This window comes from Ctenopharyngodon idella, chromosome 16 (genome assembly GCF_019924925.1).
Source record: "Ctenopharyngodon idella isolate HZGC_01 chromosome 16, HZGC01, whole genome shotgun sequence".
NCBI lineage: Eukaryota > Metazoa > Chordata > Actinopteri > Cypriniformes > Xenocyprididae > Ctenopharyngodon > Ctenopharyngodon idella.
In genome coordinates this window covers 33,639,763-33,659,766 of record NC_067235.1, presented here as the reverse complement: position 1 = coordinate 33,659,766, position 20,004 = coordinate 33,639,763, and the positions used below count along the sequence as shown (strand labels likewise).

General features: G+C 35.1%; 2 protein-coding genes across 5 annotated transcripts; one reads left to right on the top strand and one right to left on the bottom strand.

Annotated features, from left to right (window-relative positions):
- Positions 1-763: 763 nt before the first annotated feature.
- On the top strand, positions 764-15,047 carry si:dkey-82o10.4 (uncharacterized protein LOC797793 homolog). Of its 3 annotated transcripts, none has more exons than XM_051866220.1 (6): positions 764-1,271; positions 1,940-2,011; positions 2,096-2,222; positions 3,460-3,604; positions 5,225-5,307; positions 15,009-15,047. In XM_051866220.1, exons 1-5 carry the CDS (start codon positions 891-893, stop codon positions 5,301-5,303), a joined length of 804 nt encoding a protein of 267 aa, XP_051722180.1. In that variant the 5' UTR covers positions 764-890; the 3' UTR covers positions 5,304-5,307; positions 15,009-15,047. The 3 variants fall into 3 exon arrangements, with proteins under 3 accessions (XP_051722180.1, XP_051722179.1, XP_051722178.1); XM_051866219.1 differs by lacking the exon at positions 15,009-15,047 and adding an exon at positions 10,238-10,372; XM_051866218.1 differs by lacking the exon at positions 15,009-15,047 and having other exon boundaries at positions 765-1,271; positions 5,225-6,536.
- efhb (EF-hand domain family, member B) lies at positions 10,668-19,737 on the bottom strand. 2 transcript variants are annotated; one of them, XM_051866211.1, is made up of 13 exons: positions 19,562-19,737; positions 19,393-19,455; positions 17,945-18,088; positions 17,530-17,704; positions 17,334-17,444; positions 16,856-16,985; positions 15,553-15,636; positions 15,384-15,451; positions 14,895-15,049; positions 13,076-13,283; positions 12,773-12,991; positions 11,400-11,581; positions 10,668-11,287 (listed from the first exon to the last, which is right to left on the bottom strand). In XM_051866211.1, exons 1-13 carry the CDS (start codon positions 19,625-19,627, stop codon positions 11,141-11,143), a joined length of 1,752 nt encoding a protein of 583 aa, XP_051722171.1. In that variant the 5' UTR covers positions 19,628-19,737; the 3' UTR covers positions 10,668-11,140. The 2 variants fall into 2 exon arrangements, with proteins under 2 accessions (XP_051722171.1, XP_051722172.1); XM_051866212.1 differs by lacking the exon at positions 19,393-19,455.
- Positions 19,738-20,004: the final 267 nt, after the last annotated feature.

The window sequence follows — 20,004 nt, the reverse complement described above, 5'->3', positions numbered from 1 at the left end:
AATATTTGTTGGTAATGGTTTGATAGTGTTATGTTTAATAAAATCGTTGTTTTACTATTTAAATTCGACTAAAAAGCCTATAATATGCTGTTTAATTGTAGGTTCCATTGTGACAACTCACCCCATATATCGTGACAACATGCCCCATCAACATATGTACTCTGCGATGACGGTAAAAATATTTTTTTTGCATTTATTAAGGATTAAAGTAACACACTTTATGTCTATGCAGAACATTTAGAAATATTCGCTGTGTGACAATTAGCCCCGGCGTCGCTAATACTGTTCTGAATGACCAGAGAAAGTGTTATTTTCTGTTTTCTGACTTAAAAACAGCATTGAGCAAAAACACGCAGGAAAAGTTAGTGAAGAAAATATAGTGGAGCATTTGAGCACAAATACAGTCATTTGATCGAATGCAACGACATTTTAAACGTTAAAACAGATTTATATGCGTTAGATTGTAAACTTGAGTCGACTGAGGTGAATAAAAATGGGACTTTTTGACCAACAAGTGAGGAAATTCACATTAAACGCATCCCAATAAAGAAACATTTCAATGTATCATTATATTTAAAAATTATCATAATAAATTCCACTTACATTATGAGGAGTTTAAGAATTCCATCCATCATCAGCATCATCATGCCATCCAGCGTCTGTGCGTCATGGGTGGCGCGGGAGCGCGCATGGGAAACACAGGTCTTTGTCTCCATCTACTGGAGAAATCACATAAGTGATGAGAATCCAAAAGCATTATGGGTACATCGCGGGTTAGTTTCATAAGGGTTCCGGAAGCGACTCTGACTGAGGACGGTAAGGCTGTAATTTACGAGCTTTACAATGACCAGATCGGCATTGCGCAATTTCAAAAGAAATGCGCGTCCGTGATGCTACGATTCACATGTTTGGCTGCACGTCGGGAACTCGCACTCTGTTCATGGAAGAGGAAGACTCTGTTTACTAAACTCGAGACCCATTGCAAACCATGGTGGTGGCATCAGCGCGCGCGCCCCCATGCCAGCTGCGCAGCTTCTCCAGAGCGCGCATGGCATCACCTGCGCAGACCGTCTGCGCCACTGGCTGGGCAGCGATACAGACATTATAGTAAAGAAGCAGACAGGGACTCTAAGGACAATGAGCATCCTGGCATCACAGTGGTGGGGATCCCGGATCCCATCACGTGGATCAGGAATAAGTTCATCTTGTTTTTAATTGAACTGTATTTTGGCTTGAAGTTCAGTGTGGAGTTTGACAGCGGTGTGAAACAGGTTGGTATGATGGGGCAAAAGTGGCCCATAAGGGGAAAATCCTCAAAATCAGAGTCTTATGCGGGGTTATTGTAGTTAACTAACACTAAAAGCACAAAAATAAATAAACATTAACTAAAATAAAATAAAAAAAGTTTAATTTAATGTAGTAAAATAACAACCTAAAAACTATATTGACATATTTAAATTACAAAAAAACACATTACTAAAACTTTAACTAAAACTAAAATGGAAAATATTAAAATAAAAAGTATTTTATTTCAGCTAGTTGCCAAGGCAGCATTTCTCATAAAAGATCATGTAAAAGCAATAAAAGAAACATAACTATAGAACAAAAATTATTACTAAAACTAAAATTAAACTAATTACTAAAAACTAATTTTAAATATTAATAAAAATAATACTGTAATAGTATCTCCATGATACTAAAATAACACTGTTCTTCGGATAATGATATTTAGAGAGCATTTGGCCGATACATCCATAAATAATGCAATTTAATGACAGCAAATGAGTTTTCAGACCAAAAAAAAAAAGTTCAGAAATGAACTGAACACTTTATTTTACATACTGATGACCTATATAATAATAATCTCTAAATGAACAAGTTCCAGCCGGTTTATCAATCATAGATCGCCATTATGATGATCAGTGTTCTCTTTCTAAAGGCGGTGGTTCATGTGTCGGCTATGCTGTCCAAAGGAAAGTTTGAGGAGTTGAGAAGTGTGATGTCCAGAGAGGTTTGTTTATTATGGTAAATGACTGATTTGGCACACATTTTACATCATGTAAGGCCTATAAAACATTTTTTGTCTCGTTCACAGGCTGTTGAAAGTGTCAGGAAGAAATGTAGAACTCTGTCAGAAGCCCAAAAAAGACACCTTGCAATTTCCCTCGATGACATGATATTTCTGCTGCCTGAGGATGTTTCCATATTCTTTGACCAAAGAGGTGAGAAATACTCTGTAAATGATGATGAATATGTTCGTGTTGTAACTAAGGGGATTTCTTTAAACAGGTACAGCAGACTTACAGAAATATGCTCTGGTTAAAGAAAATGAACAGGATGGAAATATAGAGTTAAACTGAGCCATCTGAGAATTTCACGTTCACATTTTTTAGTTTTTTATATATATATATATATATATATATATATATATATATAATTTTTTATTTTTTATTGTTTTTGTTTTTTTTGTTTTTGTTTTGATGTGAAACTTGATGTGTAAACAAACCAACTAATATAAATATAAAATCCATTGATAATACTTACTGATGTTTGTGCTGTTGTTTTCCCTCCAAACTTAAATGATGTCACTTCCTGGAGGATGATGTCATTAAGAACTGGCTTTTGTTAGAGTTATTACAAAAAACGAACATGAGGGAAAGTGATTTTGGGTACACAGGAAAAAGAATTGATAAATTAAAACAATATTCCCAAGAACACCTTTAGTTTGAAATATTCGATTAGAGAAAGAAAAAAATATTTCCTCATAAATTGCCAGATTGTTGTGTTGATGTTAGTAGTAAAATGATTAAAAATTCACCCCATGCTCATTTAATTATGAGACTGTTTATAAGGTTTTTTTTTCCAAAATATATATAATATATATATATATATATATATATATATATATATATATTCATGAAAATACAAAGCAAGGCCGTAACTTATTAAAGGATTAAAATGGATTTAAGGGAATAAAGAAAAAGAAATAAGGATGGTGAAAGTTCCGATTCTATTCTAGTTATGAAGTAATCAATTTAAACTATTTGCAAATAATATTTTTTTTCAAATATGCACACATTCACTCTTATTTGTATGTCTAATATGTAAAAAAAAAAAACATTTCTTGTTACATTCAGTTATGAATCACATGGATCATGTAATAATAATAGCATATTTTCAATTCAAAATGGTGACATTTCATAAAAGTTGAGTAGTTTGCATCACTTTGACATTGACGAGCGCCATTAGACTGACCAGCTGAGGCAGACCAGCCTAAAATGCAACTTTTAAAACTTTTTTTGTAATGGAGTGCAGCAGAGCAGCATCAAAAATATAAAATATTGGGGGGACATTTTTTAATTATTGGGGGGACTTTATTCCCCTCAATGCTACAAAGAAGGAATGACCCAGTAATCCTGATAGATAAGCAGTGAAGTTGAATATCCCATGTTCTCCTAGGCAGAAAGTTTGTTTACATCACAATGAGGCTTTGGTACCTGTCCAGCGCAGACGTACCCGAGGACCCCGAGAGCACCCGTATCTTCAAGATGGATTTAACTGAAGAAGATGGCCCTCAAAAGAAGATCATCACAGCTGTGTACGAGTAAGTGTGCTATGGGTTGAGAACATGTCCAAAAGAAAAATAGTAATAATATTTTATAAAAAAATATTTGTAAAATATTATTTAATTATGTAATGTTGTTATATTATTAAAAAATAAAGTAAAAATAATTTAAAATAAAATAATTTTACTATTTATTTTTTTTTCATTATATAATATATTTTACCATGTAAAAAAAATACAATAGTCTAATAAATAGGCTTAATTTTCTGTACAAAAAAATATATATATATTTCTGATTTTGGGCTGAAATGTGACCTGAGCGTGTTTTTATGAGATTCACCCTATGTAGATTTCAGTTATCCTTATGTTTCTTTATGTTTATGTACAGCTTAATTGCCACCAGCATTAGTTTTCAGTCCAAATACGCATAGAGCGGCTGTATGTTTGCCACTCTAGGGTAAATTTCATATACTACTCTTTGAAAGAGTCACACTCAAAACATAATTAGAAGTCAAACGCTCATTTCGTCGCACTTGTAAACTGTCTCCTCGACAGCACCTCGTGTGACAGATTCTCCCCACAGACACAGATTTCGGTGAGCGTTGACGTAAACTGCACACAGCCATAAGTCTGACTGATGAATGCCAGCACAGCTTCAAATGATCTTAAATGTACTTAATGGATTTCTCCCTTATGACAGACATTTGTTTTCCGCAGTGCTTTGATGGATATATAGATGCTAATAGGTTTCGCTCTCAGCTGTTTGCACACTCCTCTTTTTCTCTCGTGTTTCAAAACATCTTTCCATCTGTCACATTAGCACGTTTTACTCGGCTGTCGCTCAGCGAGTGCCGTTTCTAAGTTAACTTTGTGAAAGTGTCATACTTCAGATCGCCCTAGTGTGGGTCGGATGTGACACTTTTTTTTTTCTCGCACCGAAGCCTTTTTCCATTGTGTGATTTTTGTAGTTCTGACATCATTGAGGGTTTTTTTGTTTCGTTTTTTTTATCATCATGATATATATCAAGTTTTTCAGATTTTCCATTGCATTACAGCAGGGATCCAATATCAAAATTATGTCAATATTATAAATATGTACTTGCCTTTTTTTACCACATTAGTAATTTATCAAATGCAGATCAACAAATTATCCAGTTGTTAGTTATGGAAGCTTGTTTTCACCATTAAATAAAAAATAAAAAAGGTAATTGCAACTTTTTATCTCACAATTCTGACTTTTTTTATCAGAATTGTGTGATAATAACTTAGAATTGCAAGTCAGAATTGCAAGTTATAAAGTCAGAATTGTGAAATACAGCATAAACTCGCAATTGCGTGTTATAATGTCCAATTGTGAGGGAAAAAAGATTGACGTTTGTAAGATATAAAGTCAGAATTGCGTGATAAAAACTTCCAATTGCAAAAAAAAAGCCAGAATTGTGACTTTATATCGCAATTCTGACTTTTATATCACAATTCTGACTTTATAACTTGAAATTGCGGGTTTAAATATATCGCAATTCTGAGAAAAAATTTGAAATTTGAATGATTTTTAAAATCCCTATCCAGCGTTTCAAAAGCAAAGAAAATGTGTACATTCAAGCAATTTTCTAGTCTGTAAAAAAATATTAACAACTTATAATTATGTGTTTGTTGAAGGTTTTATCGCGAGTTGACTGCTGGAGCTGATCCAGAGTGGACGGTGACCCGGATATGGCACTGGAAGCAACTGGAGTAAAAAAGTGAGACCAAACATCATTGACTTTACCAGAGTAAAGCAAAAACCTCATTTACACCTTATGTTAACATCCATTTTGGTGGTCAGGTGAGACAAATCAATGTTTACACCTGTTAGTAACATGTCTCAGATGAACACTTATGATTGGATTTCAATGAGAGGGTCTGTTTTTAACTGTTTAAGTGTTTTAAACCCTTGTTATAGTGCAGTATAGTCTCTAAATTACTGTTTAAATGGGATTTAGGTGATCAGATCGCAACCTGTCTTAGGCCCCGTTTACAATGTCCTTTATGTACAAAATAATGTGTTGGCTCAATAACCGTGCATTAATTTTTTTGAGTTATGACAACTTTGAGTGAATTTATGTTCAACCAACAAGCTATATTGAGTTAGAGAAACTTAATTTGTAGCATAAACACAAATTTTTAAGTTGATTACTCAAAAAATTAAATCGCTCCAACTACCAGAGTTGCAGCCCTGGAATCAATTAATCTTATCTGTTTCAGTTCAAATCAACAGCTAACATAACTTATTTAACATGTATATTTAATTAACAATTCAGATATTACTTGTCACTAGCATTAGCTTATATGTAGTGAGTCAATGTAGTGTTTACCTTCATGCATCTACTCTTCAGCACAATAAACTTCAACATTACAGAAACTCTTTTAAATGTCAAACATAACAGCATTAAACACTAACAGGTCTTTCCCTTCACTAAAAACAAATAAATTAACACTTAATTTCAACATTTATTCTCTTTATCCAGTCCTAATGCAAAGCATGCCGGGAACTAGAAATCCACTGCATAAGTTATCAAGACAATTTCATCAAGTTACTACTTTTTAAAAAAGCCAATTAGCGCAGAAATTTGAGTTTAAATTACAGACAATATTAAGTTGATGTAATGATTATGTCAACAGAACTCAACAAAATAATGTTTGCAACTTAAAAGGTTTAATTAAAACAATAAATTAGAATTTTTAACTTGCAACCATGCATTTATTTAAGTTGTGGAAACAGGTCCCCTGAATTACTTTTTAGAGTGTACTGTAGCACTGACCACTTGTGATCAGATCACCTTAATATCAGGTGTAAATGAGGTCAAAAAAAAAAAAAAAAAAAAAAAAAAATCACTCGACATCCACGAGAAACAGACTGTGTCTGAGAGGAGAAGACCTGTTCTCATGTAGCATCAGTTTATTCAATAAAAGAAGCCATTATAACAGTTAATTCTATCCTGTCATTTTTTTTTAGTTATGGGATTTCATTTTCTTAAAGGGTGGTTGATTATGATTTGACTTTTTTAACTTTAGTTAGTGTGTAATGTTGCTGTTTGAGCATAAACAACATCTGCAAAGTTACGACGCTCAAAGTTCAATGCAAAGGAGATATTTTCTTTGACAGAAATCGCTTTTTAAGGACTACAACGAGCTTCTTCCCAGGTTGGTGACATCACAAACCCCAAAATTTACATAAACCCCGCCCCCGAGAACACACAACAAAGGTGGCGAGGCCATGTTGGGCTGCTTTAGAGAAGAGGAAGAGTTGTTGTAGTAGAGTGTTGTTATCATGCCATCATTTTACGCCGGACTGCTGCACAAACGAGGGTCAATTCAACGCTGGATTTGCACAAAAGATTAACATGACGGCACATGCTAGTCGATGAGTTGAATCAACTCCACAGCAACTACATAAATTTATCCACTAACCATTCAGAAATGTCTAAAAGTTGTAACTTCTTCCTGAGTCTCTCCATCAGTGTCGACTCCGGTTTGAACAATGTAAGGCTGAACACCGTTACTGACAATCCTCATTTTGGCTGCGTGAGATTCTCCAGCTTTGTTGTTGTTGAGCAACCAAAGCGTGAGCTGTTAAAGCTCCGCCCTCTTCTGGAAAGGGGGCCGGGAGCAGCAGCTCATTTGCATTTAAAGGGACACACACAAAAACACCCAAATAGGGGCAAATTTGACAAGCTATAATAAATGATCTGTGGGGTATTTTAAGCTGAAACTTCACAGACACATTCTGGGGACACCAGAGATCTTGTAAAAGAGTCGTAATAGGTCCCCTTTAACAAATAAGCCAAACTGACTATAATGTGGACAACATCTAGTTCTCATTACAGGAATGCAATGAGAATGGTCTGGATGCAATGATTTTTCTTTTCAATTAAAAATCAGTGTAAATTAAACTCCTACAATGGGAATGAGAGGAGATGTGCTTTATTGTCATAAATGTCACTATTCAAAACATTTTAAAAACAAAAAAATATATATTTCCATTTGATTTTGATAACATGCATTTGCAAGTTTCCATAAGATTCACCTAAATATTATTTACAAGTGAAAACAAGCATTCGTTTTGATATTGGTGAGTTTAATTAGGGCCAAAGTTTGTTAAAGTGAGTTTCGAAAACATTTCTGCATCAAATCTTTAATGCACTTCCATTAAGCAGAGATACCTCAACAAAACAGTATGAAAAGTCACTTCCAGATCACGCAGACCACAAATGAAGATATCCAACAAGATAAACAGCCCCAATTAATTATGATATTTGATACGTTCAGATCACGCACAACCACAGATGGTTGTTGAGACTAATTATCACCTAATTTAGATATTAAAATAAATCCTTTGTTAAACTGACAGGAAGATGTTCTCACCCATGCGTGGATGTCATCCTATTTCTGTGGAAATCTCTTTTATGGCATGTCATTGTTTATGCATTCATGGCTTTACAGGGAGTCATCGAATTATCATTGACTGAAATTCATTAAATCATTTAGAAATATGGTTGTGGGATTATTATAATTTTTGTAGGCAGTAATGGATTGTTCTGTTCAACTTGCGTGGGTGTTTTGTCACATGTGTGCAAACAAGTCATAATATGATTAACAGTGGATATCATACCTCCTGTTTCAATTGAAATAAATATGTTAATACCATATTAGGCAATTAATCACGCTGGCTTCAACTACAAGTGAACCGAACAAAAGAAAATAAAAGCATTAATGTGCTTTACAAAGCTATTTTGCACTCCTCTAGGCTTTTATCATGGATTAGAGACTCTCTGCTGTTATTATTAATCAGTTTGTTGTACTAAACATTAACTCATATTTATTTCTGATGCGTGTGTTATATTGATGTTGCCAAATAAGGCAGATTAATTCATCTCTGTACTGTATATTTGCATGAAATCCAGCTCACAACCCGTTTTACTTCTGTAATCTGATGTATTTCCATGTGACAGGATAGTCAACATGTCAAAATGTTGGGCAGGACCTGATTTTACACAATAAATTGGATCGTGAAAAGGAGCAGGCGTATATTAATTAAGTAAAGCGGTTCCAGTTGATCACAAACAAAAGAGATTGAGATTTACTAGTCCAAGCAAGAGATGAATAGGTGAATACTAATATCTAGGCAGAAAATAACCATCATTATTCATAACAGATAACAACACATTATCCAAACTCCCTGTTATCAGCAGTGTGTGATAAAGTCCTTAGGGAAAATAACGGTAATTGACAGCAATCTAAATGCAGCGTATGTCCTCTAAGTAAACTCAATGTTATCCTGGGAGGCAGGAATTCATTACTAAGCTGAGCTATTATTACGCTACATTGAGGGCACTTCTTATTGCAGTCAGGCCCGTTGCAGCACTTTGCTTCATTTGACAAGAGACTAAATTAAACAAATAACATGTCCGAAATTACCGCTGACCCAATAATGGATCTGAACTAATAAAATACTGCAGTTGCGGAAGTCATGAGGGTCTGAACCCACTTCAAATTAAACACTGGAGCAGTAATTATTACTAGTTTAGTGTGTCCACACTGATTATTGTTCAGATGAAACAAACCTTTCCTGTTGCAGTTTCTGCATTCATCACAATACTGAAATCATCTAAAGCTTTAAAAGCACACAAGATATCACCTGCTTTTTTTTCTACGTTACTTTCTCCTAAATTATCTGAACAAAGGAAATTTTGGATTATAGTGTGAAAAAGCCTTGCTCGTTTGTTTCACCCACTGTTTAACCAAGTTAAAGTGGACCTATTATGCCTTTTTGCAAAGTCTTGATTTTGTTTTTGGGCTCTACTAGAACAGGTTTTCATGCTTTAATCTTCAAAAAACATGTTCTTTTTCCCATATTTGACATTCTAGCTGCTTCAGTAACGCTCTGGCGTTGAAAGCATCATTAGCCAACTATGTTCGCAAGTTTTGTCGTCATCAGCACAGTTCAACGAGTCTGTTTCCTGAAACCATAGTTCCAACGAACATTCGCAAAAACAGCATAGCAAAGTTTTGTGGTTGGAACAACAGCTCTTGAGCTGTGGTTAGAAGCATAGTTTCTTGTTTGCATGACATGTGGACTTAATAAATCCTTATCGTGAGCAAGGTCTTTTAGTTTGTCAAGAGATTTAAAGCATCGTTTTTGAAGACTGCGCATGTGCGTACGTGCTCTAGTATGTAAGAATAAGCTTATGATTGAATCTGGAAATAAAGCAAAATAACGGAGAAAAATTAGAATTAGTCCTCAGATGCCATGTCTAATTTATAGCAAAAAAAAAACCTAGCATTAAAGGGTTAGTTCACCCAAAAATGAAATTTCTGTCATTAATTACTCACCCTCATGCCATTCCACACCCGTAAGACCTTCGTTCATCTTCAGAACACAAATTAAGATATTTTTGATGAAATCTGAGAGGTTTTTTATCCTCCATTAAAAGCAACAAAATTACCACATTCAAGGTCCAGAAAAGTAGTAAAGACATGGTTAAAATAGTCAGCGTGACTGCAGTGGTTCAACCTTAATGTTATGAAGCGACGAGAATAATTTTTGTGCGCAAAAACAAAACAAAAATTATGATTTTTTTTTCAACAAATTCATCTCTCCCCTGTCATTCTGCTACGCTATTTTCATTGCAGCGCTTCCAGGTTCTACATCTGAACGCCGGCTCATTATTGGCCGAAGCTGTTCACGTGACCAGCACGACGCATGTGAGTGATGCTGATGCTGGAGCCGGCCAACATGGAAACGTGTAACAGACTGACAGGGAAGAGGAAAAATTGTTGAATAAAGTCGTTATTTTTGTTTTGTTTTTGCATGCAAAATGTATTCTTGTCGCTTCATAACATTAAGGTTGAACCACTGCAGTCACGTTGACTATTTTAACCATGTTTTCTGGACACTGAATGTGGTAATTTAGTTGCTTTCCATGGAGGATAAAAAAAAAACACTCTCGGATTTCATCAAAATATCTTAATTTGTGTTCTGAAGATGAACGAAGGTCTTGTGGGTGTGGGACAGCATGAGGGTGAGTAATAAATGACATTATTTTCATTTTTGGGTGAACTAACCCTTTAATTCGAACTCAAAATGATTTATTAAAAGACGTTATGGCGTCATTATGACGTCACAATATGGTTTCGGGAAACAGTCGTGACTACTAGCTAGTTGATTTCTTCAACGATGCATTGTACTATGTTAGTTAAGCAGCGAGTTACATCGTTGTACGGCAGGGTTGCCAGGTTTTCACAGCAAAACCCGGCCAACTGCTACTTAAAACTAGCCCAAAACTAGCCCAATCGTGTTTCAGGGGGGATCCCCCAGTAGAAACCGCATTTCGGGGGGTAAAATCTGCATATTTGGCGGGGTTCCCCCTGATCTTTTTCATGCTCAAACAGCAACATTACATGCTAAAGAGAGATGAACATGTAAAAAAGCAGAATAGGTCCTCTTTAAGTATCACATATTTTAATGCAAGTCTTTATTTAACAGTGCATTAGAAATAAATAAACAAACCCCTGCTTAAGGACAATTAAAATACTTTAATTTGCCTGTAGTTCACTAAGAACTTTTCGAAAGCTCTCCACACATACGTCACCAGCAGGATGTCTCGTGGACGCCAGCTTCCAGGCTTCCTCAAATGTCTCCTCAGCAACGTTGAGACCCACTTTTTGGAATATCTGTGCAATCTATATGATATGCAATATACCTTTGATCAACATGTTAATATTAACCTGTATGTAATAATCGTTTAGCCAGCCTAAATCACCTTTAAATTATAAAGTAACATTTAAAACCCACCTCATCTTTAGTGCGAGGACTAAAAAACTCTTCTTCATGGACTCCGTAGAGGAAATGCAAAGGGGGGTGCAGCAGATAATGTGCTGTCGCTTCGTCTCCGTAGTTTGTCCTGTCGCTGATGCGCTTGATACGAGGAGCAGGTAGATCGGTGCGTACTGATGGAACTCCGTATATGTGATAATCTATTCATGGGAAGAAATCAGAAGAAAACTAGTACAAGTGTACATTAACTTTCCTTTTCTGGTCGTGCTATTTTAACCCTGTAAAGCCAGACATATCAAATCATAGTCAGAAACACATAATTTTTTTGTTTATTAAACCTTAAGGCAAAATATTGGTAGCACTTTATTTTACGTTTCTGTTCCACGTGTACATATGATGTACTTATTCAAGTAATTACAACTGGGTAATAACTAGGTACTAACCCTATACCTATCCCTAAACCTAACCTTTACCCCTGTAGTTATGTACCCCTTATATTACCCAGTATTTTTAGGTAAGTACACTGTAAGTACACATACTGTAAAATAAAGTGCAACCAAAATAAAAATAAAAATCTAAATAAAAAAAATGCTGCATAACATATTTGATACATCAGGCTTTTATGGTTCATATAGTCTGATAAAGTGAGAAAATAAAGCTCATACCTGAGGAGGAAAAAAAAAAAAAAAAAAAAATTTAAGCCCAAACTGAGCAAAAATAGGTAATTTGTTGCAGATGCTGATATTTATATAGCCAAAAAAGTAAGATGAATCAATGAGATTTTATAACAGTATAGCAGACTACTGACATAAATATCGTCATTTAATGTGTTTTTAAGGTGCTTTATAAATCAATTCTAATTTGATTGATTTTTATTTGATATCTGCCAATAATATGTCTTAGTAAGATGATATTTAAAGTTTTAGTTTTATGATCAAAGCTCTGTAGTTTTAAAACATATAATGCAATGCAACACAATGATGATTGAGAGATGAACAAATAAACCTTCCTCAAACCTCAAAAGCCCTCAAATTTACATTTAAATGTGTTTATCTTGAAATATTACCAACAATATAGAAGTTATTCTTAGACAGCAAACTGGTCTGAAGGTGGACGTTTTTACAATTATACTAAAAGTCCTTTTACTTGCTAAAAAAAAAAAAAACCTAATTTCAAAAAGCAACAACTATCAATCAGGTGACAGAAGTCATGTAGTAGATTTCAGGTTTTATCAGCAAAGGTTTGATTGTTTAGAGGCCTTAGAAATTGTATAGGGTTAATCAAGATAATCTTGATTATGCCTTCAAAAAAGCCTGGAGGTTGTTTAGGCTTTGTGTAGTTTGAATACTTGAGCAGTTTAAAGAGATTCAAAGGTTTTGTGTGAGACTTACTGGCAGGGGAAGGACCACCTACGACAGCGTTGATGAGAGAGGACGAGGTGATGAAGTCGTCCTGCACAGTTCTGGGTCTGGGCAGAGTTTTTGGAGTCTTCCTGGTGCTTCCCACCTCAACAGGTTCCAGATCTTCAGCTCTAATCAACGGCTTTATAGCGCTGGCTTTCTGGAGGTCTGATCGCTGCATGTTGGCCGGGGCTGACCAGGCCATGCGCTCTGAAGGGTACAAGCCATAAATTAATATCTGAAACACGCTTTTTCATTACAAACATTACAAAGATTGACAGATTTAAAATTCACCTCCTGTGAGAATTTTCTGCTCCACCCTGTTGATTGGCATTTTGTCTTTCCAGTTAAGAAAATTGGAAAACTCCATGAAATCGATCCGTCCATCTTTATCAACATCACAGTAATCCATGAGCTCGTCGAGCACCGGGTCACTGATGATCATGTTAAACTGGTGGCAAACGTCCTTCAGATCCTCCTTATCGATTTTCCCTTGACCCTTCTGCAGCACGAGACATATCAAAGAAAACCTTTATAATGCATTATACATAAAGGCTTCAAAGGGGACCTATTATGCCCCTTTTTTTCAAGATGTAATATAAGTCTCTGGTGTCCCCAGAATGTGTCTGTGAAGTTTCAGCTCAAAATACCCCACGGATCATTTATTATAACAATGTTGTATACCCATTTTTGTGGGAAAACATGCTGTTTTCATGCATGTGTCTTTAAATTCAAATAAGCTGCTGCTCTCCGATCAGGCATAACATTATGACCACCTTCCTAATATTGTGTTGTTCCCCCTTTTGCTGCCAAAACAGCCCTGACCTGTCGAGGCATGGACTCCTCTAGACCCCTGAAGGTGTGCTGTGGTATCTGCACCAAGATGTTAGCAGCAGATCCTTCAAGTCCTGTAAGTCCGTCCATGGATCGGACTTGTTTGTTCAGCACATCCCACAGATGTTTGATTGGATTGAGATCTGGGGAATTTGGAGGCCAAGTCAACATCTCAAACTCGTTGTTGTGCTCCTCAAACCATTCCTGAACCATTTTTGCTTTGTGGCAGGAGCATTATCCTGCTGAAAGAGGCCACAGATACCAGGGAATACGGTTTCCATGAAATGGTCTGCAACAATGCTTAGGTAGGTGGTACGTGTCAAAGTAACATCCACATAGATTGCAGGACCCAAGGTTTCCCAGCAGAACATTTCCCAAAGCATCACACTGCCTTCGTTGGCTTGCCTTCTTCCCATAGTGCATCCTGGTGCCATGTGTTCCCCAGGTAAGCAACGCACACGCACCCCGGCCATCCACGTGATGTAAAAGAAAACGTGATTGATCAGACCAGGCCACCTTCTTCCATTGCTCCGTGGTCCAGTTCTGATGCTCACGTATCCACTGTTGGTGCTTTCGATGGTGGACAGGGGTCAGCATGGCTGGTCTGTGTCTATGCAGCCCCATATGCACTGTGTATTCTGACACCTTTCTATCAGAACCAGCATTAACTTCTTGAGCAATCTGAGCTACAGTAGCTCGTCTGTTGGATCGGACCACACTGGCCAGCCTTCGCTCCCCACCTTGGCCGCCCGTGACCCTGTCGCCGATTCACCGCTGTTCCTTCCTTGGAGCACTTTTGATAGATACTGACCACTGCAGACCGGGAACACCCCACAAGAGCTGCAGTTTTGGAGATGCTCTGACCCAGTCGTCTAGCCATCACAATTTGGCCCTTGTCAAACTCGCTCAAATCCTTATACCGCGTCTACACCGGACCCGAGCGGCGCGATGCGTCAAAAGACAATAGAACCCATTATAATCAGTGATATTCAAAACACAAAATGTTCACTTGCTGCCTAATATATCCACCCACTAACAGGTGCCGTGATGAAGAGATAATCAGTGTTATTCACTTCACCTGTCAGTGCTCATAATGTTATGCCTGATAATTGTATATGCAAACACCATATAAAAGTGAATTTTGCATAATAGGTCCCCTTTAAGTAAAGTGTTACCATAAATGCTTTTCAGCACACTTTTCTTTAGAAATGAATGGTATGGCGTGCCTCTAATTCCTAACTACAGCAATACAACTCATGCAATGAGAACAGCTTCTGACCTTGTCGTAGTATCTGAATGCTTCTAGTAATGAGCTGAAGTTCTGGTAGTTGGACTTCTTGAGGTGCTGGCGAACAGCGCTGACCAGCGTTCGCTGTCTGTCTTTACCTTTCAGGTACTCGCCAGGTGGAGTTTGATGCAGAAGATCACCTACACCTGAGAAAAAAACAGGAAGAACTACTGTTTAGATGGATGAATCTCTCAAAACCAGGTCAAGAACATGTGTAAGCCCCTCAAAAAAAAAAAAAAAAAAAAAATTGCTTGATTGGCATGAAAATGTCCTAAATATAGGCTTCATTTTATTTATTTAAAACACTATGAATGTTTTTGAGAGATTCATTTCGGACTGATTACAGGAATGTCCAAGATGAAATTCCACAATGATGTATTTCACACTTAGAAGGAACAAATCATAAATTCTCTACAATACTGGCTGCTAATTTATTTCTGACATATCAAACTGTGATATGTGACAGACGACTCAAATTACCAAAGCTGTCAGGTTTCATCAAGACTCCGAATGTGTGATCACTGGGAACGTTTAATGTCTCTGCAATTCTATAAATTAATGCACAGACAGAGAAGATGATTTACACAGTGGCAGAAACTGTGAAAATGTCATTAGTATTTAACAAAAAATGCTCTTAATCATGACTTACGGATCATGAACTTTGCCTGTTTGTGGCTGAGTCTTCTCTCTGAAGTCGTCGCAGCGTTTCGAAACTAATTTTGCGCTGTTGTGCCTTAAGACATGAAGATTAATTAATTGTTCATTTCTGATAATGTTGTCATTCACAGTGTCATATTAGTTTGTCATTAAGAGATTATTTAGAAAATTTTAAATGAAATATGAATTGCCATTATAAACTGAATATTCATGCATAATAGCTGTCATAAAACACCTTTCTGAAGGCATAATTATATCCCAAAATATGTTGATTTAGCTATAAATGGCAATGCAATCAATCTCTGATTTTCTTTACCTATATATTTCTCTCTTAAAGTATATAGAGATTGTGTGTGTATACAGTACCTGTGAAAAGTTTGGAAACATTACAATTGAAAGAAGTCTCTTCTGCTCACCAAGGCTGCATTTATTGGATCGAAAAATACAGTAAAAACAGTAATATTGTGAAATAATATTACAATTTATTTCTATATTGTATAATATAATTTATTCCTGTGATCAAAGCTGAATTTTCAGCATCATTACTCCAGTCTTCAGTGTCACATGATCCTTCAGAAATCATTCTAATATGCTCGAGAAACATTTCTCATTATTATTATTATTATCAATGTTGAAAACCATATTTGTGTAAACAATGATACAATTCAAACATTTGTGGTAAGATTAAAAAAAAGAGTGAAATTAATACTTTTATTCATTAAGGATGCATTATATTGATCAAAAGTGACAGTGAATGCATTTATAATGTTACAAATGATTTCTATTTGATAAATTATTTAATAAATGCAAATAAATGATATTCTTTTGAACTTTCTATCCAATCAAACAATCCTGAAAAATGTATCGCCATTTCCACAAAAGCAGCAAAACATTGATAATAATCATAAATGTTTTTTGAGCATATTAGAATGATTTCTGAAGGATCATGCGACACTGAAGACTGGAGTAATGATGCTGAAAATTCAGCTTTGAACACAGGAATAAATTACAGTTTACAGTATATTCACATGAAAAACTGCTATTATAAATTCTAATAATATTTCACAATTTTTACTGTATTTTTTTATCAAATAAATGCAGCCTTGGTGAGCAGAAGAGACTTCTTAATATAACATAATTATGTTTTGAATGTATTACAATTATAAATTTAAATATATTAACATTTAAATTTATCTGAAAATAGAAATAATTTAAAATCAACTCAAATTAATGCAAAAAAAATTGCTATAAGCAAAAAGTAAAGTTAAGGTGCATGCGTATGTATATAAGTTTACATTAGCGTGTCACTGGGCCAGTGGAGAGATCTGGAGATGTTTCTCCCATCATTGTGATGAGGTGTAGGGACACCAAACCTACTTTCTCTCCCATAGCGACTCCAATTGTACTTCCTGTCCACACGCTCCCCTGCAACAGCGAAAAGACAAATGCAGTCTTCGTATTCAGAAGCGATGCCAAAATCAGCACAGGACCAAAGTTATAGACCTTAGTCAGGGTAGCAGCATATTTAATTCACGCTTTATTTTGATGCTCCCCAAACAGACATTCTGTTGACGATAAGTAACTTTGCACCTACACATCAACTAACTCTCAGAGTATTAGTAGACTGTTAGGTGTAAGTAGAATAAGTTATGTCTGTGTCTGTTGAGGAGCATCAAAATCAAGTGTTACCTTGCAATAAATTCAATATGGCGTCTAACCTGACTGAGGTCCATAAACCAAAGACTGAGACCCCTAAACGGGCTAATAACTGACCTACAAAGTATGATCCGTGTGAGTGAATATAGAGCTGATGTCCTTCATCTGCTTCCTTCTCCACCTGATGAGTGGTTTTGGGTGGATTGATGACCTCACCACCATTAGAAACTGCATTTAAAGGAATTCACACTCGCTTTAAAAAAACTATTACTGAGTCAATTCATGAGCATGCTGGTTTCACTATTACTCTTACACTGGAGCGTTGTGACACCAAAAGCCGTTTTCTCAGGGTCAATCCAGTTTGGTAAACCAGGTCCTTGAACTTGTGACCTTCCAAGAGGTGCTTTCTGATTGATGGTGACTTCCTGAAGCTGACGCAGCCTCTCTTGAAAACGTGTTTTTGGTGCGGGGTTAATCACTGATCCTGCCTAAAAATCCATACAAAGCACAAAGAACACATTTTCTCTGTTATAAAATCTTTTATACCTGAAACAAAGACTAAAGTTGCTAATAAAAAAGGCCCATGAGTAAACGGTTTGCTTGCATTTCTCTGAACAGTTTTTCTTTTGATTTTTGGGGAAATATTAATTCAAAGTTAAAACAGTTTGAACATCAAGCAATAAGAACAAATACAGTCACGTAAAGAATTTTGATTTGACATGTCTTACATTAATGGATGATTTAGTGTTCACACCATGGACTAGCGTGCTGGCAATGTCAGGATCATTTGCTTTTCCATGGAAAACCCGAACTGTCCCAACAGGTGGGCGAGCAGAACTGACAAACTTCCTCACCACAGGTGGAGTTACAGTCTATATTAAATAAATAAATAAATAAATACACACAGTAAATATATATATATATATATATATATATATATATATATATATATATATATTTGTGTGTTATATGTGTGTGTGTGTATATATATATATATATATATATATATATATATATATATATATATATATATATATATATATATATATATATATATACATACACACACAAGTATACACACACACACGTATATATATATATATATATATATATATATATATATATATATATATATATATATATATATATATATATATATATACATACACACACACAGCTGGGTAGATTACTTATGAATTGTAATCAGTTACTGATTACAAATTACATGACAAAATTTGTAATCGGTGATATAATCTCTTAGATTGCACATTTTTGGTGATGTAATCTGACTACTTTTGGATTACATTTAGATTACTTTTGTGCTAACCCTTATTTGATGTCACATATATTGTAGGATAATCTTGTACTATTTTGACATACAAAGAAAAAATACATATCAAAAAATATATTCTATTCATCAACAAGAGCCTCAACAGATTCTTTTTAAAGTGCAATGTATGGACAGTTAATACTTCAAAATACTAACACTAATGTAGTAGCACTGATAGTAACACTGAATAAAACAAAATCACATCTTATGATTTTAAAACATTTAGTTAAAATTACGTAAATTTAGAAAACAGCAACATTACAAAAACAAATATTGAAAAACATGAAATTCACAGCAATATCACTGCTACATCAAATATTTCATCTATATTTCATATATATTCATCTACATTTCCCCCTCACCGCAGGAAAAACTCGAAGAATCACGAACGTATATAAGCAGCAGGTTTATTATGAAAAAAATATAAACGTTAAAAAAAAAAATGAGAAATTAGGAGAATCAATGAATTGTAAACAACTTACTGCCATTGTGTAAATAATATGTAATCATGTAATCCATAAAAAAGTAACTGTAGTCTGATTACGAGTATTTTAAAATGTAGTTTAGTCTAATTACAAGTACTTGATTTTTGGAATCTGATTAAGTAATCCAGGTTACATGTAATCCGTTACTACCCAGCTCTATATACACATATATATATACACACATACATACATACATACATACATACATACATGCACATACACACACATATATATATATATATATATATATATATATACACACATACATACATACATACATGCACATACACTAATTATATATATATATATATATATATTATATATATGTTTCACCATTACTCATTTCATGTGAATGACCCACCCTTGGTGTAATTTCCTGCAGACAAGACTTAGTTCTGTCTCCTACTGGAATAAGCTTCCCTGCCTTTAAGTGGAAACGAACATACTGAGCATTTCGTAATATTTGTTGCTTATTAGTAGTCACTCATATATGTAAAAGATCAAAACTTCTGAGAAATAATTAGTCATACCGCGCGGATGGTTGGAAACACGTCTCGGCGTCTGCGGGTGGATGTATTCCGCCCTATGAGACTCATGTCTACAAACTCACAGGTCTATTTGCAACCAATTAACCATTAAAACAAAAAGCAACTACTTTACAACAGCAGTGTTTGTTTACCTTCCGTTACCTGACAACGCGCTGAGGGAAGTGCAGCGTCAGGCTGATAATGACGTACACCTGTCAGAAAATCAATCTTTAAAATGAAGCTTGTTTCTTTGCTATTCTAAAATTAATCTATATATTTTACATACCTACAACAAATACCAAAGCTGCGTTTTTAATTGGAAAAAGCTCGGAAATAAATAAATTCTTGTTTTGAAGGTGGCTAAATCAAATCCTTTGTGATTTAATAAATCATTTCTCAAAGGGTTAATAAATACATATATTAATAAAATACATGACTGTTCCAAA